The sequence below is a fragment of the Eleutherodactylus coqui genome, chromosome 10, assembly GCF_035609145.1.
Source record: "Eleutherodactylus coqui strain aEleCoq1 chromosome 10, aEleCoq1.hap1, whole genome shotgun sequence".
Taxonomy (NCBI): Eukaryota; Metazoa; Chordata; class Amphibia; order Anura; family Eleutherodactylidae; genus Eleutherodactylus; species Eleutherodactylus coqui.
Genome location: NC_089846.1, coordinates 19,922,873 through 19,947,940, shown reverse-complemented (window position 1 = coordinate 19,947,940; position 25,068 = coordinate 19,922,873). Strand labels below are relative to the sequence as shown.

At 48.1% G+C, this 25,068-nt stretch overlaps 1 protein-coding gene across 1 annotated transcript; it reads right to left on the bottom strand.

Moving 5' to 3' along the window:
* Positions 1-3,012: 3,012 nt before the first annotated feature.
* On the bottom strand, positions 3,013-23,325 carry CERCAM (cerebral endothelial cell adhesion molecule). Its single transcript, XM_066580489.1, has 12 exons — positions 23,108-23,325; positions 20,220-20,330; positions 18,760-18,877; positions 17,217-17,351; positions 15,871-16,075; positions 15,669-15,788; positions 12,989-13,065; positions 11,679-11,785; positions 8,195-8,327; positions 6,458-6,585; positions 6,173-6,376; positions 3,013-6,071 (listed from the first exon to the last, which is right to left on the bottom strand). The coding sequence occupies exons 1-12, from the start codon at positions 23,302-23,304 to the stop codon at positions 5,834-5,836; spliced, it is 1,773 nt and encodes a 590-aa protein (XP_066436586.1). The 5' UTR covers positions 23,305-23,325; the 3' UTR covers positions 3,013-5,833.
* Between the last annotated feature and the right edge of the window lie 1,743 nt (positions 23,326-25,068).

Here is a 25,068-nt window from a genome sequence, read left to right as displayed (position 1 = left end):
GAAGGATAGCCCTCACTGATGCCACAACCTTTGTGAAGACTCAGAGTGCCCGTGGCCAACTTGAATGGAAGGGCCATGAATTGATAGTGGTTTGGCTGGATAGCAAAACGAAGAAATCGCTTATGGGCTGGGCAGATTAGTACATGAAGATAGGCATCCTTAATGTCAATGGATGACAGAAACTCTTGTGGTTCCATGGATGCAATGACAGATTTCAGTGACTCCATGCAGAAATGTTGTACTTTGACATACTGATTCAACCTCTTCAGGGCCCAGAAACTTACACAGCGTTGAAAAGGAGGAACGATGATATTCTGAAAGGACAGGCTCTCTATCACTGGAATGAAAGCGTTGGCAGGGAACCTTGGAATTCTGGAGCTGAAAAGGCGATCTGGAAGTGGGGCAGAAAATTCTATGGCATAGGTCGAAGACACAACCTCCTAAACCCAGATGTCTGAGACATGCACGAACCAAGTTTCCCTGAATATGAAGAGTTGCCCCCCCTGGACGGAGCTGGTGGGGGCCGCCATTCATGTGCCAGGAGTGCGTTGGTTTGAATGTGGGGCCTTTGCTTTTGTTCCCGTGAGATTTTTTTTTATTATTGAAGTTCGATTGACTGGAGTGGCGAAAAGAACGAAAATTGGGTATTTTCTTTTGCTGAGCTTTTGCACGTCTACGTCTTTTTTGTCATAGGTGGGAACTCTTACCACCAGTGGCCGCCGAGATGATCTCATCTAGTCTGGCTCTGAAAAGTCTTGAGCCAACAAAAGGAAGACCTATTAAGGACTTCTTGGATCTGCATCCCAGGCTTTTGGCCACGGGGTTCGGTGTGTGGCTACGGAAGCCACTGGTGCGCTATGTAAGAGTTTGACCATATCCAGGGAAGCTTATATAAACGTCCCTGACTGGGCTATCTGATATACAATGTCTGCTAATTCTTCCGGAGGAGAGCCGAAAAGAACACCTTGGCATAGTTTTTTTTTGCCTATTCAGTAGTAGAGGCCCTGCCAACACCGGCCTGAGAGCCGATCCTACTATCTGAAAGGAAGTTTTAGCTAGTGACTCAATTTTCCTGTCAGGGACGTCTTGACCAAATGCCAAGCATAGGGAGGGTAGTGCGTTTTACCAAATGGGACACTCTAGTATCTACTGCTGGTGAAGCCGACCACTTTTTTTACGAAGTCATCTAGGGGGGCTGAGTGCGTTTCAGGTAGGGTTGGACGGGTTGATAATGCAGGGGATCTAGAGGATTGCCTTGAGTGGGAGGGTCTAGTTTTTTTCCGTTGTCCACCATGGAAAGAGTCCTGTGTGAAAGAGTCATCTCCAGCAGACACATTTTGGAACTGTTGCCTGTTCGAACAGTCCAGCCTTTTTTGTGTTGTGGTAGACACCCTGGTGAGGTCCAAGACCACCTGTGACAAGGACCATGCTTATTCTGGTTCGGTGGTTTGTAGGGGCTGCGTGGGAAGGGTGCCAGTAGTCGGTTCTACAACTGCCTGCTGTAATAGAATGGGGTTAGAACAAAACGATTCGAACTGGCTGCCTGTAAATTTAGTATTGCAGTGATAGCACGCATGGTATGTGGCCCGTCTGGAGTCTTCCACTTTGGAGTCAGACATGGCGCTAAAACAGCCACAGGAAGTATTTAATAGAATACCACTGTATATGCCTACTGCAAATGGGTACTGTAGGAGGGGCAATAGAGCAGAGGAGCTAGCTGCCAGGCAGAACTTATCCGCTCCAGAGCTGAGCTGGGGAGCGATGAACCCAAGGATCCTTGCTGGATGGTTTGGAGCTTTTTATGAGAAGAGAAATCTTGGAATCCCATATGGAAGGTATCACAAGTCTCAGCAAGCCCGCGTTAAGAAACTGATGCTGAATGACGGGTAGAAAGGATGTTAGGGTGGGCCTTGTTGAGTAGCAACCCAAGAGCCAATGATATCCTGGGAAGAAAGGCGCACTGTGCAGGGATTGGGGAAGAGCAGAGGAAACCCTTCACATACTCTGGTATACAATACCAGCGCAACCACGCTCTGGGAGTGGTCTGACTAGGCCTGAAGGCAGGGGCTCAATGTGTAGCCCTGGCTGGCGGACAGCCGGCTTTGGGGAAGAAGAGGCTGGTGGCAGGCACAATAGAAACGATTGGCTGTTTTGTGTGCCCAATACAAAGTTCTGCAGGCCAAGCCAGCAGCAGTCACGTGACTCAGATCGGCCACTATAGGAAACTGGGATTGTCAAGGAAAGAGCCTTTAGCTAGCTACAGAGGGCGGGAGAAGAGCTTCCCCACCAGTAGTCGACCTAAGGAGCACCGGACGTGCACCTAATGAAGTGAGGAGCTGGCAGGTGGGAAAAAAAATAGGCAGGACAGGGGTGAAGGGACTTTTGCCCTGAAATGAGGGCCCTCTATGTAGTTAGATACTGCGCCAGGAACCCCCTGAGGCAGGGAAATCGTTCTGCACCTGCCCATGAAGAAGCAACTGCACCCCTAGTGAGAAGATGGTGGATATAGTGGCCAAGAAGAGGGGAAAGGAGAGGGGAGCACTCACCTCTTTGCATAATGAGGTAAATACTTACCTTTTTTTGAGAAAGGAGTTGGTTCCATTAGTTCAGCAGTGTACGCCCCTATACTTGCCAGACTTTAAGAAGGCAGGGAGTACTCCGGTGAAAGGAGGACACTATAGCTGGCGGGTCATGTCCAAGTTAGCGCTTAGAGATGCCAACTTTTCTTTTGAGGTTAGGGCAGGCAAGAGAACAATTAACTCCCTTCTGACCCCTGTCTTTAGTGGGGTAAGGGGGAGAGCCCTGCCTCCCAGTGTTTCTGGAAGACTGGTGATTAAAAACAGGTCTGCCTTCAACAAACACTAAGCTAAAATTGATTCGCTTGGTGTCTGCAGGAGGGGTATAGCTAGTAGGAGGAGCTAACAGTTTTCTACTTAGTGTCCGCCTCCTAGTGGCAATAGCTATACCTGCGGTCTTCAGCAGTGTCCCAAACAAGAAAAGATGGTAACAGAGTATCTTTAAAAAAATGAATTTCTGTATGTAAACTTTATTTGTAATGAAGTGTCACAAAACCTGAGCTGTTACATGTAACCTGTGAATTCATACTGACAGGAAGCGGGTTGTCGCTGCCATCATCTTCTAATTAACAGTCATAAATATGGTTATCACATCCGTCACATTTTTATATTACAGTTCACTATTAAGCGTAGTCTGTTTTAGAGTTACAGCAAAAACGTATCAGGTGAATGCAAAGGGTCATCAAACCTTAAGGTAGGTTTCAGACGAGCGTACCGTAACACGTCAGTAATATAGATCCATAACTACGTGTTACACAAGATATTACAACTGTAGGTCATCAGTATTTGCCTCCATATATATTTACTATTGGGTAAATACCGATACGTATTTGCCCAATAGAAAGACAACATTAATACAGCGGCAAAAGTAGGTCACGCTAAGGTTTTAAAAAGCAGCCTTTCCACGCAAGGCCAAATGCACACGGCCGGGTTGGATTCCGTATGTGGGAACCCGACCCTGTGCCCAGCTGGTCACCCCTGCGTACCTGTCTGATTGTCTTCTAATCTGCTATTATTGCAGTGGCCTACGTTGGTACTGCAGGCACAGTTCCTATTGAATTCAATATCTATCTGATTTGTGATTTAGGATCCTGGGAACGTTAGATGACAAATCACAGAGAGCTGCCATAGTCCATGCTTGAGTCATCCAGCTTCCCCAGAAACAGAGGGCTTTGAAAAAGCTAAAACTGCCCAAACATATTTATAGAAACCGTCTATATTAGATGTTCTGACCTGAACACAGCTAGAAAGTTCTAGAAGGTAAAAGTGATAAATACGCCATGTATACAAAACCTCCCACCCCCGTATAGAAGGCATGTGCTATTTACAGTAATGCTACAATGTGTCTTGTAAACAGGTAAACTCTAGCTATGTCTGCTGAGGACTCCATTCAACCCATTCCCACAAAAACGGGGGATAAAGAACATGTATGATGAATGTATGCATTCGAAATCGCAATGTTTTACTGCGATTTCAAACTGCGTTTTCAAACTTGATTGATTGACAAGGAGAGACCTGGGTGAGCTGGGCGGGAAGAAGGCGGTGGGGAGCCGCCTTGTGGACACTTCTTCCCCTGTCCACTCTTTTTAGGAAAAATGGAAGGATATGGTTTCTCCTTAGGGAGAGCACCTAGAAGGTGTGAGGAAGACTATAAGACCATGCATGCTCCTCTGGGAAATATGCAAAATGGAACAATGCCTCTACAACGCCACCTATTGGAAGGCAGCAATTTTGCAAGTCAACATCCAACAAGGCTTGTAACACTAACTGGAAATATAAGCCAAAGGGAAAGATAACCATACACAGACAGACAGACCATTTCGGGTTTTTGCCCCTCAGTGTACAGTAAGTTACTGGCTTGGCTGGGTAAAGGCCCTTTTACACACAATGATTACTGCTCAAAATTCGTTTAAATGGCCAAGAATGAGCAATAATCCTGACATGTAAACACGGGCATCGGGCACTTTTTAGTTTCAAACAATGATTTTAACGTTAACTTAGGATCAATCGTTCAGCCACTGAAAGATAAAGCAAACACATTTATCTTACAATAGACCGCACGCTGTTCTCCTCTTGACACTAGTCAGGAGAGAACAATGGAATGTGCTGTGTTTGCACAGCTGGGTGTGTGTTTAAACACACGCTGGGCTCTGCAAACAACTAGTGCAGGCCCTTTACATGTAAATGAAGATGGTAAAGTGTTAATGGCCATTAACACTTCATGCAAATGGATGCGAAAGACTCATTTACATGCAAAGACAATCTTTCAAATGATTTAAAGTTCTAGTGATCACTTTGCATAAAGTGTTAATGGACACTAAATTCCATTAGCACTTTATTAGCTTCTTTTGCATGTAAATGAGCCTCCAGGAGCTGCTTGCAGAACACAGCAGGTGGTATGAGCTTTGCAATTAGCTCCTTTGCTCTCGCATGGGCTGTCAGCTGAATACAATATACTCAGCTGCTCCCGTTCAGAATACACGGTCTTATGTAATTTACTCTTCGGCTGAACAATGAATTTTAAGCTAGCATTTACACACAACGATTATCGCTTATATAAGACATAGTTTGAACTAATTTTGAGCGATAATCGTTGCGTGTCAATGGGGCTTTAATCTTTCAGTCATTTGAAAGATTACATTTGAGTGTAAAGGGGCCTTTAGAAGCAAAATTCAGATGAGAGGGAGCTAAGCAAGTGTTGGCAGGGGAGTGGTGAGTATTACTTCTTTTGTTATTTTACACCATTGTAAATTGTTTTGAAAAGAATCTCTGGAGCTCACTCCGGCCGCCTGCCTCCAGTAAACAGGCAGTCGTTCATAGATGAAGGACTGCCTGTTTACACAGGCAGATCATTGTTTGATTTTTATGCCTGCAAAACTGAGCGAACCAATTATAAAATCTGTCATCGTTCAGTTGCAGCATTTACATTGCGTGATTATTGTTCGGATTCCCGCGATCCAGCGAGAATCTGAGTAATTATCATTCCGTGTAAAAGGGCCCTTAATATGCAGGTGGTTGTCTGCTCACTTTAAGAAAACCTGACAGATTTGCATAGTTGAGAACAAAATACATTCAGTTCCATCTATTTCCTGGTAATTGAAAAAAATAATTAATATATGGCATCTGTTCCTATCTACAGGACTGTACAACGCATGGACAACGTGGTGCCGACACCTCCGCCAGCAGGGGAGCAACACTGTCAAATGTGTGGCTCTGCAGTTCTCCAATCTTCAAGCGGTGACCGATCACATTCAGGATCACAGCTCATCTCGGGATGTCGAGTGTAGTCCATGACGTATATTCCCCCGAGAGTCCTTGAGGGTCTTCTGCGATCCACTCCAGTCTGTCCGTATGTTGTCATCATCCCAAAGTGTGGATGTCTCTGTATCACTTAACCAGCTGGGATCGCCGGTGTAATGAGTGGGGAAAACAAGAAGAGGATGCACAGAGAAGACCTTCAGGTCCCGAATGGGAAAGTGACTTTTATATTCCTCACTGTGATATTAGAGAAGAGACATAGAAAAAAATTAATATATTTGGGGGAATGGACACAGAAAATACAATCGGAAATGGGAAACAACATTAGTTGCACCTACTTTGGATGTGTGTTTGACAGAATGGGCAGGAACTCATCTACAGGGAGCATCTTGGAGAGCGGCTCAGCATTCAGGAGCTTCTGGGCCCCCTGCAAGGAGATCATGTAACACAAGGTCCAGTAGGAGTAACTGGCTTCCACTAGATTTCCTACGTTCTCCACCGGCTTCTCGGGATCTGTGGTCACCTGTTTCCTTCCGATGTATCTGTAAAAGGGCAGAATAGTCAGTTCTTACCTACAATTATTAGGTAGCAGGTACTTCAGCTAAACTCTACTGACGCCTTACATCAGGTCCCATTCAAGCTTGGCAGTGCGGATGTCCTCCAAAAGACGCACCATCTTTCGCTTGAAATAGGATTCAAAGCGTACGTCATCCTCAAAGACCAACGTGACCTCCAGCTGCCGATCCGCTATCTGAAATTTGGGTGCGATACAGTTTACTATAGAAGATAAAACAAATAAGTGCTTCATCCGGTGCCCCCCCCCCCTGCTGTAGGCGCTACTTGGGCTACATGGGATGTGACAACTACCCTACAGAAAAGTAGTTGTCACTTGTCAAAGCCATTTAGCTGCCTAAGAAACTAAGCTGAAAATCCTTATTATATCAGAACTAAGTAGAATAACATGTGGCTACTCCTCATTCAGGTGCCATATTAAGGAGGTCGTCCCACAACGACAACCTCATTCCATATGGACATCATGGAGTAAGGTTCTCACTCTTGATCCTCCCTCTGTGAGCCAGAAAGGAGAGTCGCTGATACTCAGCCTGCCCTGATGGACCTAGGCCACCCATGTGCTACTTAGATGGCCATTCATTGGCCTCCATGTAACATTACATTGATCCTGTAGGGAATGGTTCCATAAGCCAGAGCCACAGTAATCAACTTTTGTAGGGCTGGCTGCTCTCCAAGCAGCAATAGCATTCAAGACACAAAAGGGCAGATTTATAAAAAGCCTTTTACGCTAGTTTCTGGTGTAAAAAAGTCACAAACTTTTTTTGCAGAAAAAATTAAAAATGGGTGGGGCTTGTTGGGAGGGGCGTGGCCGCCCTGGACCGACAAATTTATGTATAATTTACACCAGAAACTGGCGTAAATGATGCCAGACATAAACCAGGTTGAACCTTGCGTACATCTCTGTGTAGGCGCACGAAGATGCATCTAATACACAAAGTGGCGTACATGTATTATGTGCTTCATGTGCCGGGGACAAATTATACTAAGACTGGCGTTGGAAATGTCAGTCTTAGTAAATTTCCCCTAATGTCTTTAATTTCCCCTAATGTCTTTAAATATGCTCCCAAACGGTTAATGAGTTACAAAATTAACCTTGTCTACAGGAAAAGGAGCTGCGGCATCAGTTGTGTCTGCTAAATTGAAGTAGAAGTAGCCTCAATTAACTTACCTTTTGGGAGGCAGTTTAGTACATATATGCATCCCCCTACTACTATCAATAAAAGGGAACATACCAGGTACTTTATGCTGACTGCAGCATTAAGTACCCGAAAATAAGACAGTGTCTTATATTAATTTTTGTTCAAAAAGGTTTAACTTTTTTACATGTATAGCTGCCTGGACACTATTTAAATTGACTTTTTAAAATAACTGTTAGCAGGGCTTAATTTTGGAGTAGGGCTTATATTTCAAGCATCCTCAAAAAGCCTGAAAAATCCTTTTGCATCCTCAAAAATTCTGGAAAATCATGCTATGTCTTATTTTCAGGGAAACAGGGTAGTGACAGAAATGCTGATTCCTTCGGTCTATCTCTTAGGGGCAATTATATGTAGTTTTCTTGCACTTACAAGCAGGCAGGCCCGCCAACATGCACGGAGGAGACGAAGGACGACCCGCACGCATTCGGACTGGTAAGTAATGTCCTCACGCCATGGGCAGGGTGGGATCCCGTGGCGGGGCTTCCGCCCACCGACCCGCCCATGGACACGAGGCCTTAGTGCCTCCACCCAACCCCTGTAGTTCATGGCAGACATGCTGTATTAGTGCACATTTCTCAGGTGAGACATTACCTCTTTCCAGATTTTATAATGGCTGAGGAAACAGCCCACCTCGCCTTTTGTGAGAGTCCGACCAGAGAACGGATCATAAAATCCCGGCAGAAGGTTCACACCCAAAAGCTTGATGTCGCTGCTGTTCAGAGCCCTAGAAAGAAACACAGACGGCAGCGGCACTGTAAGAAGCATAAACCATCCCAGCGATGTATTCTAGGAGCGCGAACCGGCTGTATATGGTGAGGTGACGGCAGTAAGAACACAAACATGGATGCCGTCACCAAAGTCATGTATTGGGTTCAGATCAGTCAGCTGATTAAGCTGCGAGTCACATAACGCTGTAAGAGATCGATGGACATCTTCCCCAGCTGCGCTACATGTACGAAAAACGGAAACGAAACGCAATTATACGGAAATATTTCTGTTTAACGAAAACCCATTGAAATCAATAAGAAATTCCATTTTTACTTCTCTGCTCCTCAAAACAGAAATGCTTCACTGATCCCAACGTAGTATCTGCGTGCCAGTTATATGTATGCATGAGGGTGATATCTCCATGATTGGTGCATTGTGACGTTGGCATGCGCCAGATCTACAGAACGGCGGGCCGTACCGCTGTCTGATCTGATGAGCGGAGCAGGTTGCATTCTCCTCCACTGACAAGTCTCACAGCAGCCATCCCTCCTCCTCCTCCCCCTCTCTGGTCCAACTCCGGCTTCCCCTGGGACCCCTTATCTACTGTACAATACACAGTCCAGCTGCTGCAGAACTTGATGGATTGACATGAAGTGCTGTTCTTCCCTGCGCAGACAGGTTGTGCAGCAGCTGCCAAATCTCTTTGGAAACTGGAGGGAGATTTCATATATAATTGAGGAGGCTGGGTGACTTCTAATATCCATGTGATATACGGCAACGGAAATGTACCATCTAACGTTCATGTAATATACATCAATGAAACTTACCATATCTGTAAATAATGTTTGTATGAGCATCACAGTTATACAGAGATAAGCGGCGCTCTCTAGAGGTGCCCCTCATCATTTCCTGCAGATGCAGGAAATTCTTTTACCCTTGTCTACCGCTGACTGACTAACATGTAATGGTTACTTCTGAAGAACTTCTTTAGCTGCTACAGTGTGTATTATGCAAACATGATAAGCACTTCGGCTGCCGCAGAGCATCATCATCCACGCAACGAGTACCGCAGAGCATCATCATCTACGCAACGGGTGCCGCAGAGCATCATCATCCACGCAACGGGTGCCGCAGAGCATCATCATCCACGCAACGGGTGCCGCAGAGCATCATCATCTAAGCAACGGGTGCCGCAGAGCATCATCATCCACCCCTCGGCCGCCGCAGAGCATCATCATCATCCACGCCTTGGCCGCCGCAGAGCATCATCATCATCCACACCTCGGCCGCCGCAGAGCATCATCATCATCCACCCCTCGGCCGCCGCAGAGCATCATCATCATCCACGCCTTGGCCGCCGCAGAGCATCATCATCATCCACACCTCGGCCGCCGCAGAGCATCATCATCCATGCCGCGGCCTCCGCAGAGCATCGTCATCCACGCCGCGGCCTCCGCAGAGCATCATCATCATCCACGCCGCGGCCTCCGCAGGGCATCATCATCCACGCCGCGGCCTCCGCACAGCATCATCATCCACGCCGCGGCCCCCGCAGAGCATCATCGTCCACGCCGCGGCCTCCGCAGAGCATCATCATCCACGCCGCGGCCTCCGCAGAGCATCATCATCCACGCCGCGGCCTCCGCAGAGCATCATCATCCACGCCGCGGCCTCCGCAGAGCATCATCATCCACGCCGCGCCCTCCGCAGAGCATCATCATCCACGCCGCGCCCTCCGCAGAGCATCATCATCCACGCCGCGCCCTCCGCAGGGCATCATCGTCCACGCCGCGGCCTCCGCAGAGCATCATCGTCCACGCCGCGGCCTCCGCAGAGCATCATCGTCCACGCCGCGGCCTCCGCAGGGCATCATCGTCCACGCCGCGGCCTCCGCAGAGCATCATCGTCCACGCCGCGGCCTCCGCAGGGCATCATCGTCCACGCCGCGGCCTCCGCAGAGCATCATCGTCCACGCCGCGGCCTCCGCAGAGCATCATCGTCCACGCCGCGGCCTCCGCAGAGCATCATCGTCCACGCTGCGGCCGCCGCAGAGCATCATCATCCACGCCCCGGCCGCCGAAGAGCATCATCATCCACGCCCCGGCCGCTGCAGAGCATCATCATCCACGCCCCGGCCGCCGCAGAGCATCATCATCCACGCCCCGGCCGCCGCAGAGCATCATCATCCACGCCCCGGCCGCCGCAGAGCATCATCATACACGCCCCGGCCGCCGCAGAGCATCATCATACACGCCTCGGCCGCCGCAGAGCATCATCATACACGCCTCGGCTGCCGCAGAGCATCATCATACACGCCACAGACTTCCGTTATGAAAAGGAGGAGGGTGATGAGTAACAATCAAAGCGATAATCCTACCCTGGACAAAGATGGCTGCACGCTTCTCTGAATACTGAATACTGAATTAGTAAGACATTCCCTGCTGCTTTGATTCGCCAGTACTGCCCATATTAGCAGCGGTGGCCCATCAGAACAGCATGTAGTGTCTTATACTAATGCACAGTGTGCATCAGGTCTTTAAAGAAGTATTGCGGCCATCTTTCTCCAGGACCAGAGGGTCATTTAACAGTGGACAGGAATCTTTTACTCGTCAAAAGAGGTTCTGCAGCAGCAAATCATAAGGAATAATGTAACCCCTACGATAAATTATTCCGAATATTAGGAGCCAACTCAGAGTTCAGTGACTTGTATAAATCTACTCAGCCGGCTTTTATATTGTCAAGGAACTCCTTGGCAACTGCTAATATTCTAAAAGGTCTCCTTCAGCCAAAACACATTTTAGCATCCATGTCCCCCTCGGCTGATTGCCTGTCACATTCTGGAGGTCTCCTCTGCAGCCACAATCCTGCAGTTCAGCCTCCTGACTGGCACTCATCAGCCACCATCTGAGAGTGAGATTTTTTTACTTCCACTTTCATCTATCCCATGATGTATCAGCACAATAATAGCTGAGGCTATACTATTCTGCCTGCTAGGGGAACAGTTTCATTATCATTACCTTCACCTATAATCACCTATATAAGCTACAGACCATAAGTATACAGTCAGGAGGATGAGCTGTGATCTCCTCTATTATACCGGTGTGACAGGAGATATGTGATCATCATCAGTAAGGCCTCCCTCACACAGGCCAGGAGTTTCAGACAGAAAGAAATAACTAACCAAGGTAACAAAAGCCACTTATATAAACAGGGGGATTGCCACATAATGTATGAATTAAGAAAAAAAAATCACTGGAGTGCCCGTTACAGTCAGGGGGGCGCTATATAGGAATTTTGCTAATGAATACTTATCTCCCCAAATGACACTATTGAAATGTAGTCAAGTAGAATATAATAAAGAGGTTACCTTCCATCCACGGCATCCAACACGCGGCAAGATATTTCCTGCTCATACAGGGAGCGGAGCATTCTCTCACGACGTTCGGGGCGGCGGCGAAGATTTATGAGAAATACCTAAAGGAAACATAAATAGGTGTATTACAGGACAGACCCTATACAGAGAGTGGAATGGCCATAGACAGCCAGATGACTTGGGTGATCACCTTCATCCTTCTACTTGGAGCAAAAAGCGCTCCCTACTGGTGGCTGCAGGCAGACAAATCCTAAACTCACCAAGCATCTCCGTCCTCATCCAGCTAGGGGGTCTCTCACACGAACGTTTTAATACAGCGCACCACAGGCGTAGCTCCCCCGCAGGAGCACACAGCAGTATGCCGACAATCCCCATACACTATCTTGGCGTGTATGAGTGCGTAATATGCGGTAAGATAATGCATGCTGTGATCTTTTTAGCGCATGCATTTTGCGCACTGTGTGAGAGGCACAATGAAAGATAACGTAAAGATTGGACCACTTCTTATACATTGCAAAACTCGCAGACGCAATACGCCATAAGATATGCTGGTGTTAGAGAGCACTAAGAGTATACATGGATACCAGTCAGAAATAGGCAGCAGCTCACCTGCATGCTTCTCCTCTCCGGCTACCAGCATGGGCAGCCTCTTGAAAAGCTCCAAATGAAGATGTGAAAGTCCAGCTCATGACACTGCGATGCAGAAAAGTCTTTATTCAAGTGGCATTGCTACAGATAATACTGGACTACGGCCTCATGTCAACAGGCGGATTGGATTCTGCACGCGGGAGCCCGCAGCGGAATCCGACCGTGCCGACAGTCCAGGACCCTGCGCACCTGTCCAGGTTGTCCTTTTTTTCTGTACTGTAGATGTGTGCGGAAGTGTCGGCCAGCACGATATGTGCAGTATAGTTTCGTTTTTTTTTTAAACACCTACTTACCTGTGGGATCCGCGGCCGTCTGCACTGTCAGCTGCGGATCGGGCGGCTTCCATTGACTTCAGGGGCCCGCACTGAAATGGAGCATGCTGCGATTTGTCTTCCGGACCAAAAGGTCTGCAAGACAAATCCGCATGCTTTAATTCAGATGCGGACGCCCGTGCTTCCCTATGGGCATCTTCCGCACGTGGATTCTGCAAATCAAGTCCACTCGTGGACATTGGGCCTACTTGTGACATTTATCTGCAGCTTTGTGGCTTATACATTTCTACATCTCAGCGCCGTGTGTTGGACTTTCATATCTTCAGTATATAAGGATATCTAAGAATATATGATGTGTGATTGATAACACTTCTGTTCACAAACCTCATCAAATCCCATTTTGTCTGGATGCTTTTCTGGCGGGGACACATATTGCGAGGTAGTGAATGGGAAGCCTTCCACTGTGAAAGAGAAAAGGTCATTAATGATCCGAGAACTATGCATATCACAAAATATTAGGGAGTCGCTTTTCTAGGAATTCTCCAAATGCATTCACTGCTGATGGTGTTCATCTTCCTGCCAACTCTAAACACTACTGATTTTTACACTGGATGGTTCTTCTCAGTCGTTAATCTGTGTAAAATGTTACATTTTGCAGTAAGAGAACAAATTAACTTTGTAGGATACACTTTAATGGCGAACAAAAAGATGATGTTCCAGTTAGCTTTCAAGGCTACTTGGCTTCTTCATCAGTCCTATAACAGAAGCATGCATACATGACTCAGAGAAAGGTTCCTTCAAATCTGACAACTCATTGTCAAAAAAAAATCCCTTCCCTAGAAGGAGTTGTCAGAATCCAAGGAAACTTTCTCTGTGATTGTAACGATGATATAAGAAGGGATTACAATATCAGAGCAAAAGGATCATTTAGGTGGGTTTCAGATCTGCGGCAGGGATTCCACTTTTCTGCTCCGTTCAGGGAGCAGGAAAGGGAACTCCCCACGGCTGAACGGTTCAGTTTCTGGATGGAACCGGAAAGCGCAGGACAGGCCCCATTGACTATAAAAGGGTCCGCCTGTCTTCTGGCTTTTGGACAGGAGAAAAAGTGCTGCATTTTCAGCCGAATCTGCGACAGAACCTCAAGTCAGAGGTTCCGACGCAGATATGAAACTGATCCCTTTTAGCTTGGATACAAGATGTGATACAGGTGGGCACGGAGGCATACAAGTTCCATATAGTATCCTGCGGCATATTGGTCCACATTTGCTATAACTGAGCCTTTAGGTTGTGCAAACTCGTAGACTGTGGAAGAGAGGTAGCCTAGAGCACTCACCAAAATAGTCCTTAGACCATAAGCCAATGTCCAAATAAAGAAATGTTTGGCAGCATCAATTGGTGAAAACTTCACAGCCCCCACTGGGGTCACCTTTATTGTCTTTACAAGGCAGGTAACACAGCAACGTTTCAACTCCAACAATGGAATCTTTGTCCAGCTTGAATCCAGATTCCGCGGCCCATCTGCAATTCAATTGCAGACTGGCCACGGATCGGATGGCTTCCACTTACTTCAATGGAAGCAGTCTGTTTGGGAACTGCACTGAAATGGAGCATGCTGCAATTTGTTATTCGGACCAAAAAGTTGGCAAAACAAATCCGAATGCTTTAATTCATGTGCGGATGCCCATGCTTCCCTATGGGCGGCTTGATTTGCGGATCTTCTGCGTGGATTCCGCAAATTGTTCCTCAGTCTTCCTGCAGATTCTATTCACTCCTTTCTACAAGGGTTTGGGTCTGCTGGCCGGGACCCTGGCCGATCAGCTGATCCCCCTGCCTACTGTCAACAGTGCAATACGCAGATATATGGAGTGGAAGCTGCTGCTTTAACGCTTGTGTTTTGCAGCGCTAACAGCAGGCGTCCAATTGGCTGGAAAGACCCGAATGGCGAACCCCCAGCAAATCAACCTATCCTGAGAATATGTCATCAATAGTATTACCCTGGAAAACCCTTTTAACTCCTGTAGAAAGGAGTGAATAGAATCTGCCGGAAGGTTGGGACTGTAGCACCCATGTAGGTCCATGAAAACCGTGCATCACTGTCATCAGTGGAGCTGCTCAGTCTTAGCCTTCAAATTCCATTAACTCTTGTAGACAGCCATTATGGGAACCTGCAGGAAGGCGTAGGCACAGCAGTTCAGTGAGGCACAGTTTTAAAGGGCCAATAACGAACGTGAGATCATATGTTGTGATAGGCCACGCCCCCCAGACCACACCCACTTTACCTTGGCCAGCATTTTTTGGTCACAAAGGTGGTAACCTTATTTGTATTGATGTCTAGTTTACTTGAGTGAATGTTCTGCATTGTTTCGCTACCTATTAATTACATGTACTGATATTTAGTTATAATTAGAGATGACCGAACATACTCGTTTAGGGCGATTTCACAATCGAGCACCACTTTTTTCGAGTAACTGACTACTCGGGCGAAAAGATTCGGGGGGGGGGGGGTGCCGGGGGGGAGGCGTGGTAGAGCGGGGGGTAGCAGTGGGGAACAGGGGGGAGCTCTCTCTCTCTCACCCCCCACTGCCCTCTGCAACCCCCCGGTCACCTCCGGCGCCCACCAAATCTTTTCGCCCGAGTAGTCAGTTACTCGAAAAAAGCGATGCTCGATGCGAAATCGCCCTAAACGAGTAAGTTCGCTCATCTCTAGTTATAACCCATAATATTTCCAGAAATCAACTCTGTTGCTTTACACTGGAAACAGTCAAAAAGCTGGTCAGACATACCCAAAACATCTTAGCCAAGCTTCTAGAATGCAGTTCCACAGATAGTTTCTCCTACACCAGGTTGCCACACATCCTCAAATGAAAACCGCCATAACAAACCCTGTGCAGACACTGAACAAGCAGGAAATGCTAGGAGATTTCAGCTCTGAGGCTGCAAATTGTAAATGCAGCTCTGTGCTATAACACTCAGGATCGTTACAAGCTAAATGATGCAGTGTATGTAAACTATAAAGTTGTGTTTAAAGGAGAACAACCACCGCTAAGGACAGGTCAATGCTCACCCATTGATTCTAGCATAAGATGCACAAAATTCAGCTGGTCATCCTCCAGGCTGTGGTGAGGTAGTGGTGGAACATTGATGGAACCGAAGACATGGTCATTGCACACGTAACCTTGTGCTCCTGGAACGAGAAATGGTTACCTTCCACTATTGCAAACAATAAGACAAATCAACACAAAGATCAGCTGTTTCCCTGTACTTACTGGACGCCAAACACGAGTACGCGAAAACAATGATATCATCAAAGGTCCAGGTGTAATTAGGGTGAGGGGGGTGAAAAGCCAGCTTGTTGCTCTCTTCCTTGCGCAGGTCCAGTAGAAAGGTGGAGTGCACCATGGGGACAGGGAAGCACCCGACACGCTGGCGGTTCTTAGTGGGGTAATAGTCAGGTGTCCGTCGATAAAAGCCCTGACAATAAGAAAGCGGAATTACTGACAATTTCAGAAATCCATTAAATCTAACTGTCAATGGCCTCCAAGACTCATGGCAAATGGCTGATTTAGCCAAGGCACTCTGCTGCCGGCTGATCATCTCCCCGACCTGTATTATATAAACTAATTGGTTCCGCTATAGTGTTAACTGCTTGTTAGCAGTTATTACCGGTTTCCCAAAAAATATGACCTACCCTGATAGTAAGTCCTAGCTACTCTACATGAAAAAAAAGCAATACTCACCTAGCAGGCACCGTTCGGTCCCTCCCGCCGGGCTGCGGCACTCCAGCGGGCTTCTGTGCAGTCCTCAATGCAGACAGAGCTTGAATACCCCGCCTCCAGCAAGCGATAGCTCTGATTTGTTCAGTAGCGCCGCCAATCAGAGCTGGGGCTTGATGAACCAATCACAGCCATTCATTGAATGACATCATTGAATGGCTGTGATTGGCTGAGCCAGGACTTCTGAATCAATCAGAGCAATTGCTTGTTGGAGGTGGGGTATTTAAGCTCCGTCACAAGCAGGAGATGCTTCGTGGGCATTGAGGACTGCACGGAAGCCTGTCAGAGAATGGCAACTTAGTGGGAGGGACCCGAATGGCACCTGCTAGGTGAGTATAAGACACCCCCTGAAAATAAGACCCACTTTTGGAGCAAACATTAATATAAAACGGTCTTATTTCCAGGGAAACACGGGAGCTCTATCTTAATATAGCCTAATAGTGGCATATTAAAGGGCTGTCAGGATAAAGGTGCTTTTACATGGAATGATTATTGTTTGGATTCCTGCAAGAATCAGAACAATTACCATTCAGTGTAAACGCATGCACCGGCTGAACAACGAACGAGAAGTCATTCACTTCTCGTTCTACGTCTAGCTTCTGCATGCTGAAAACTGAACGACGTATCGTTCCATGTAAACAGGCAGTCATTCACTTGTGAACCACTGACTGCCTGCTTACTGCGAATGAAGAGGGATGGAACGATTCCCAGCCCACTCCGCCTCCATTCAATCAGCGATGCTCATTCCTGTATAAAAGTACCTGTGGGGCATCTATTACCCGATAGATCGTCCCATGTAAAAGCACTCTAAGAAAACATTTGCTTCATTGGTCACCTACCTGCGGAGTTATCCCACACCAGAAGTTAGAGAATCCGGTCTGGGCATCCAACATTGGCGCCACCAAGGTCTTATTCTTTGCCATGAGCAACTGCACCGTCTGATTGTTGGTCAACACATTATCCGCATCTGTATACTGTAAGAGAACTGGGTTAGACGGCTCTACTGGATAGCAGCGTGCATCGTACAACTATATATGGCAACCTCAGTGATGTCATGTATTCTTATAATGGACGTTAATGGGTTAATCCCTTTGATAAGTCTGTAAATGATAAATACATATTAACATCGCTCATTTTGCTTCTAAATGCAGAAGCCTCTTACGGTCCGTTCACACGGCAGAAAGTTTACTGCGCATCAAATCCACGAAGATGCCGCGTCAAATCTGCGCCCTTTACTTTTAATAGGATTCTACGTCGTAGTCTATATGGCGACAGTAAAGCCCCCGATTCATAGTCTTTAACCCTTTCCAATCCACTGTCTGACGTCTGAAGACATTGCAATTTAAGGCTGTACAGCTCCGATGTTGGAAAACGTCCGTCAGGGTTCTCTTACTGTATATTGCCAGCCTCTCTGCTGTCGAAGCCTATCCAACGTATCACCTCATGCAGTACTGGCTTTAGCCAGCAGATGGCGCCATTGTATAACGGCAGAAAGAGAGTAAGCCCCCTAGGAAAATCAGGATACAAATTGGATTGGAAAGGGTTAAGGCGTAATCCCCCCCCAAAAAATGTTATCACCCACGCTAACTGTGATAACTGATAATAGCTGAGGGGCCCACTGATTGCATTCTGGACGAGTCTGATTGGAGCAGAGGTCACACATGCACTTCCACTCTATTAAATGTGTATAGGAATGAGGCTAGTTTCACACGGGTGATCGCGATTTTGCCGCAAGAAAATCGTGGCAGAAAATCGCGTCTGTTCCCGCGATTTTTGAGTGGCAGCGATGCTCTTTTTTGGAATAATCTCACATCGCTGCCACGTGCGATTTTTTTTTTTATCGCAAATGTCAATAGGACTTTCTAACGTTAAAATCGCATCGCAAAGCAAGGAAACATCACTAATGGGAAAGAAAGCATTGGATTCATCAATCTGATTTTTTACTGACTCTCGCATCAAGCAAAAATTGCGTACTTTTTTCGCCCCTATTGAAACCACCCTGACAGGGATAGCTGAGTGCTGCACTCTGCCATCTCCATCAGTTGCACAGACTTCAAATGGAGTGGCAATGTGCATGTATGACCACTGCTCCATTCAAACTCCTCCAGAACGGGGGGCTTGGGGCCCCCTGTCTAGTGATAGGTAAGGCCCCCCGTGATCAAACATTTATCCCTTATCCTGAAATTACCCCTAATTCACAACAAATAACCACCACCCCAGGTCTTCCATGTCCACCAATGATGAACAATAAGCTTTCCCTTCTTCAGCTGCTGAGTGAGGACCGGCTTACACGAGCATATGCGTAAAACGCAGCGTGTATATCGCAGCATTTTACCGCGGTGTGAGCCGGCGTTTCGCTGCGTATGGCAGTGAATCTCTCACCAATATATAGTCCGCTTTATTCTCTCTTGCATAGTCCAACGCCTCCTGTCTGAGCCTCATCACGTGTTCATAACGCTCCTTGGGCCACTCTTTAGGACCAGTCTCTTCAGGATACCATCTGTGGACCAAGGAGTGGAAGCAGTCAGAAAAAGTGAACCTGCATCTTATCACAATCTATTCCTACATGCACTGGCCAAATAATACCGCCATACAGTGCTGGGAACAAAAGAGAAATTATACTAGTAACAGGTAGGATTATAAAGTACACATGCCAAAGAGGCAAATAAGAATCGTCCCGAAGTGCGTGGTGGTTATGCCTTAACAGATGGAATCAGAAGTGCTCAATGAGTGTGGAGATCGGGCGTTGTCAACCGAGGCCCACATCCTCAGTTGATAAGCAGCCTAGACAGCTAGCGCCCTCTATACATATGGGAGAATGGGGGTGGGGGTGAGGGGAGACCCTGCTTCCTCCCCCCAGCGTCTGTGCTGTGTACTGTATGTACAGGAACTCAAACGCCGGGGAGGAGGCAGGATCTCTGCGCACAGCAGCCAGAGCAGACCTGCTTCATTGAGCAAACTACTTGCTGGCATAGTTGTTGCTCAGGGGTTAGAAGAGCATGCTATTACCATAGGGGCCACTAAGGGGGCACACTTTTAGTATTGAAGCTGCTACCAGGGGTGCACTATAACTATTGGAGCCACTAACAGGGAGCAATATTACTATTGCGGCTACTAATACCACTGTAGCGACTGAGAAGGGGCGCAGTATTACCACTAGGGCCACTGAGAGGGGTGCTACTACAATTGGGGCTACTGAGAGAGGGCACATTACCACTGGGGGCACTGAGAGGGGTGCAGTATTACCACTGGGGCCACTGAGAGGTGTGCTATTACTACTGGGGCTACTGAGAGAGTGCATGTTACCACTGCGGCTACTGAGAGAGTGCATGTTACCACTGCGGCTACTGAGAGAGTGCATGTTAGTATCGGTGCCACTAAAAGGTGGTGCTATTACCACTGATACCAATGAGCGGAGGTGCTATTACTATAGGGGCCACTGGAATAGTGGAGGTAAAATTAAACGTCATGGTAAGCCATGCTCCTTTTTTTAGATTGGCCTGTATTTTGGTGACAAAGGTGGCAACCCTCGCTGTCCATCTATGTTCACACGAGGAGATATACTGCACAGCCGATTGGCGAGCAGTTTAATGCTCGCTGTAACAGAATGATCAGCCGATCGTTGGTCCTCTAACACTGCCCGATTGTCGAGTGTTTGGAAGAACGTTCGGCCCCGATCGGCCCGTGTAAAAGGACTGTGAGAAACTACTTCACTGGCAACCTAAGGACTCGGAGGGAAGTTGTGTTCTGTGTACTAGAAATCTGCAGAATCCCACAGACCCCCCTGTACTTTATGTCTCCACCGGTGGAGTATATAACAAGCTCGGGCGCGCCGGTATCACCTGGGGGCTTCCTGCACTCTCCAAACCACAGAGTGGTACAAGGGGCGCACCGACTCCAGCCACCGCCGCAGCACTTCCAGCGTCGCGTCCTCATTGTGGTCGGTCGCACACCTGTGCAGAGACAGAAGAAGGCATTTTATTTAGACAAGACAAGCCACCACAAAATTTTCTGCAACCTTCCTGCGCTTTAGGCCGAATTCACACGGACGTATGCGCATTTGCGCCATGTTTTTGCCTATCGGATGTTGTGTCTTTGCATGCGCAACAGAAATTTTTACTGGCCAATTAGTTTAAGATTAGCAAACGCACAGGAAAATAATGCATGCCAAATCTGCACATATGAACGAACCCATGGCAATCAGTGGGTTGTATCTTCTGTGTATTGCGTGCATCCGGCCTTACTAGCTCGGGATTTGCTTAGAGTTGCATTCTTTAGCAGTTAGGGCTCATTCACACGACCGTATGCGTAAAACACTGTGGGGGTCCCAGCATACTAGTCTGTGCGATGCTGGCATAGTCAGCTGCCGCTGTTTATGGCTGCGCGTGCGCTGCACATGACCGCGTATCTCACGCACGCGTTCATGCAGAGTGCAACTTTCTTTTTTTTTTAACTCCCCACTCTGTTTCATAGCGGGGTTACGTATGGATCACTGCCTATAGAAAACTATAGGGCTGATGCTGTGTGGTACATGAAGATAGAGCGCATGCGGCCATCTTTTTCTCGCGCATATCTATACGCTAATGTGACTTGATCAATGAAAATCCATTAACTTTCACTGACTCCCAAATTGCGTCCGTGTGAACGAGACTGCGAACGTTTGCCAAGGAATCTGACGTGGATTCTGCGCCTGTTTTGTGTCAAATTCCGTGTCCCATTCATTTCAATGGAAAGCCGCGCCGCAATCTGTACGGCAGGGATCTACTCCGCATGAGGATTTCAAATCCGTGCGTGGAAAGAAAAAGAAGCAATGCGCCATTCCCTGATGCGAATTCCACATTGTTTCCGTGTCAGGAATTCCGTTGTCAGTTGAAAGGGGCTAAATCCCCGTGCGGATCCGCAGGCTGACATCTGCGTAGTGTGGCAGAAATTCGCAGCTCATCGAGGCAGAAAAATCGACATCAGATTTCACACGGGACAGAAATCCCGCGGCGTGGCCACACACACGAAAAAACGCAAGATTTCTGCGGGAGAGCTGCAGCTTCAAAACCCGCTGCATTTCGCCGCAGGTTTTGGAGGGGTTCGGCCGCCGTCATTACGCTGCAGTTTTCTCTGCCCATAGAGAGGAGTGCGGCCGCAGCGGAAAAAAAAAAAAAAAGGATCGACATGCCGCGGAATTGAATTCTGCGCTGCATGTCCTTTGCCGCAACAGGTTGGTTGACATAGTCGCGTGCGACCTGTGACCAGGGAGCCAATAGGATTTATTTTTTCTGACTGTCACATCGCAGTTGTAATAGTTCGCAGGTTGCAACACGACCGCGCTAATAATCGTCATTACCTGCAATGTCGCAACGCAACATTGTAATACTCAAGTCACATGACCAAGGTGGCCGCTAACTGGGGTCAAACTGCAACTTTGGCCACGACACGTCGTGCGGCTGCATCGCATCCTAATAAAAGCGAATGCAGCTGTGTTGCGACTCACAAGTTGCTGCAACTGCAACCCAACAATCGTAAGAAACCCACGGAAGCTGCAACGTGCGGCGTAATGCGACCGCATTCATTTTTTGGCCATACAATGTTTGTCGTAGCCAAAGTCGCAAGTCGCCCTAAAGCTGGCCCCGCCCCCAAGCAGCAATCCTATATTTCGCTGTCTTTTAAAACAGGCTGCAAGATATCCGCAAGAACGGAACGGTTCTACTAATAAAAAACGTGTTTTCTCATAACACACGCGATTATATGTGACGAATTTCCGCCGATGCAATTGCCAATACAGAACCGCAACTCATAACTAGCGAAGAGCGAAGTGACCGGCCCGATCGCAGTCCTTACGGTAAAATTTGGGTAAAAATTTGTTGATGATTTGGGGTAAATCTAAGGACCAGCGCCTCAAATTACATCAGAACACAGAGGAAGGGCGAACTGATCCGTAACGCAGCGCTCTCTCACACCAACGGAAGTACGGAGCGTAATACGCAGTGAACAGCGACCATTGCTTTTCAACGGTTTATTCACCGCTGTGTACTTTGCACACAATTTTCGATTGCGTATCTATGCGTAGTATGCAGCAAAATAACCCGCCGAAATCAGCGGCCGTGCGTAACGATACAGTGAACATAGAAGATATGTGCGGCGTATTTACGCATGAAATCAATGGGATTTCATGTCTTATATACATGCGTAAAAAACTGCCGTAAGGCTAAGTTCACACGGGCGAGTGCGATATCGGGTCGCGAAACTCAGTCCAACATCGCACTCGCCAACATGCGATGTCCACACAGATGGGAGGCGTTTTTGTGTTAAAACCGGCGCGGACTACTTCATGAAGGTAGCGATCGTCCGCCGCGGCTAAAAGGATCTGAAACCTCGCACGCCATGCAATGCTTTGCCGGCCCCATTGAAAACAACGATGCGATGCGTTCCGATGGAACGACCAAAGATGTGACATGCCGCGATATTGTCCTGCACCGCGATACGGGGAAAAAATATTTTTGTGTATTACAAAGAATGGGGCTCATATTTGCGCAATATTTGTTTGTCTCACAACATACAAATCTTACGTGCATTTCTCGGACATGTGACAACGGCCTAAGGCTGGGAATCGGCGCGAATACGCTGTGCGATACGGCCGCATGGAGAGCCCTTAGCAACCACAAGAGCCCATAGCAACCGCAAGAGCCCTTAGCAACCTCAAGAGCCCTTAGCAACCGCAAGCGCCCCAGCCTCTCACCAGATGGAGGTCCTCTCCTTAGGGTAGTGCAGCCTCTCTAGCGCCCCCAGGCTGTAGGGCAGCGCATGTGCGGCGTTACGAGCCAGCAGGGCTACGACCAGGGATGGGGGTGAGGCGCCATTCCCGGGCTCCGGCTGCCCCTGACCCGCGGCCAGCAGCAGGCCCGGCAGGAGAAGCAGCAGCACGGCAGGGGCCATAGAGGAACACCGGGGAGGACGTGTCAGAGGCGGGCCGGGGAGGAGGGGAGAGGGCGCTCCGGGGGCGGGAGGGACATGGAGGGAGCCGTCCGTCATGGCTGCTCTCTAGGACTCCTCAGGAAGGTCCTTCATGTTTTCTCTCCATCTTGGAGTCATTTTCTGGCTCTATATCTGGGAGGGACATGGCCTCCGCCTTCCTAGACTCCTGAATGGCGCAGCTGGGCGTAAATCGCGCCAACAGGGTGCATTTGCACCGCCACATGCGTAAGTTGGCCGTGAATTCGTAGCGCGTTGCCGGTCAAAAAGACGCGAATCCCTTTGCATTTCTGCCAATTAGCAGTCATTTTACACGGCGAACACGCAACGTATTTGTGTACGAGGAAAAGCCCGCACAATCCCGTAGATTTTGCGCATAAATATCTGGTGATCCGCAGGTTGCCCGCTTATTTCCGTATGCACATTGCTGTCAGTGGGCTATTCCGGTGCTTAATACGAACCGAGCCAGAACACGGCGCCAAAAGCCGCATGAAAAGTGCGCAACGGAATGAACCCATGGAAATCTAGGCTCCTTGTTCACGCGTGTAAATGAGCCCTCAGGCCTCGGTCACGCCAACGTGTTTTGTGCACGCAGTGAATACAACCCATTGATTTCAATGGTTCGCTCACATAAATGTATTTTGCGCAAGCATTTTGTTCAAAAAAGTCCGCAGCGCTCTCTGTTTTCCCGCGCATTTGCACATGAAGAAAGCACGTATCGAACTAGTTAACTTAATGGTCCATTTCAATGCATGCAAGCACGACTGCGTATTTTTTTGAGCACACGAATGCACACGATTTGCATGTGCAAAAAGTACAGTAAAACACGCAAATGAGACTCGATCGGAAGAGAAAGATGGATAAACCCGCCGCAAATAACGGGATACGTCTTTGCTAACGGGTTTTGCTAACGGATTAAGGCCGGTCTCGTACGAGTGGATTTGAATAGCGGAATTGGCGGCCGCACTGAGGATCCTTAGCAAGGGGCATGCGTTGCAAGGTATATAAAAATCACTTTTTCCTTAACACTTGCGAAAAACGAACTGCGATTTCTGCGAGCAGAAGAAAAATCGCAGCATGCTCTATTTTGCTGCGGACTCTGCAAGGGCGGCCTCCATTGAAGGTAATAGAGGCTGTCCGACCCGCAGCCCATCCGCAATTGACATTGCGGATAGCTCGCAGGCCCGCGCATCATCACCTAGCGACAGCGTGGGTGAAAGAAGCTTAGGCCTCATGTCCACGGGGAAAAGAAGAACTAAAATCCGCAGTGGATCACCCGCACACGGATCCGTGCCCCATAGGGATGCATTGACCACCCGCGGGTAGATAAATACCCGCGGATGGTCAATAAAAGTGCATTAAAAAATTTCTGGAGCATAAAAAAAAATGGACACGCTCCATTTTCGTGCGGGTCTCCCGCGGGGACGGCTCCCGCAGGCTTCTATTGAAGCCTATGGAAGCCGTCCGGATCCGCAGGAGACCCGCGCCTGAAGTAAACTCACCTGCTCCGGGCGATGCAGATCTTCCTTCGCGGCCGGATCTTCTTTCTTCGGCCCGGCGGATGTGGCCGGCGCATGCGCGCGGCACGCAGCTGGCGTGTCGAGCACATCCGCCGGGCCGAGGAAAGAAGATCCGGCCGTGAAGAAGGGAAGACCTGCCCGGTCCGCTGCGGGTAAGTTTCTTCTTATTTTAATGCCTCATGTCCGCGGGGCAGGAGGGACCCGCTGC

Bases quoted from the DNA above. Each gene is read 5' to 3' on its own strand.
- CERCAM (XM_066580489.1), bottom strand. From the start codon at position 23,304: ATGGCCCCTGCCGTGCTGCTGCTTCTCCTGCCGGGCCTGCTGCTGGCC. The intron at 8,328-11,678 runs GTAACCTCTTTA...GTTTCTTTCTAG, and splicing joins TTGGATGCCGTGGATGGAAG to GGCTCTGAACAGCAGCGACA. The intron at 6,586-8,194 runs GTAATGTCTCAC...CCCAAATTTCAG, and splicing joins ATTATAAAATCTGGAAAGAG to ATAGCGGATCGGCAGCTGGA.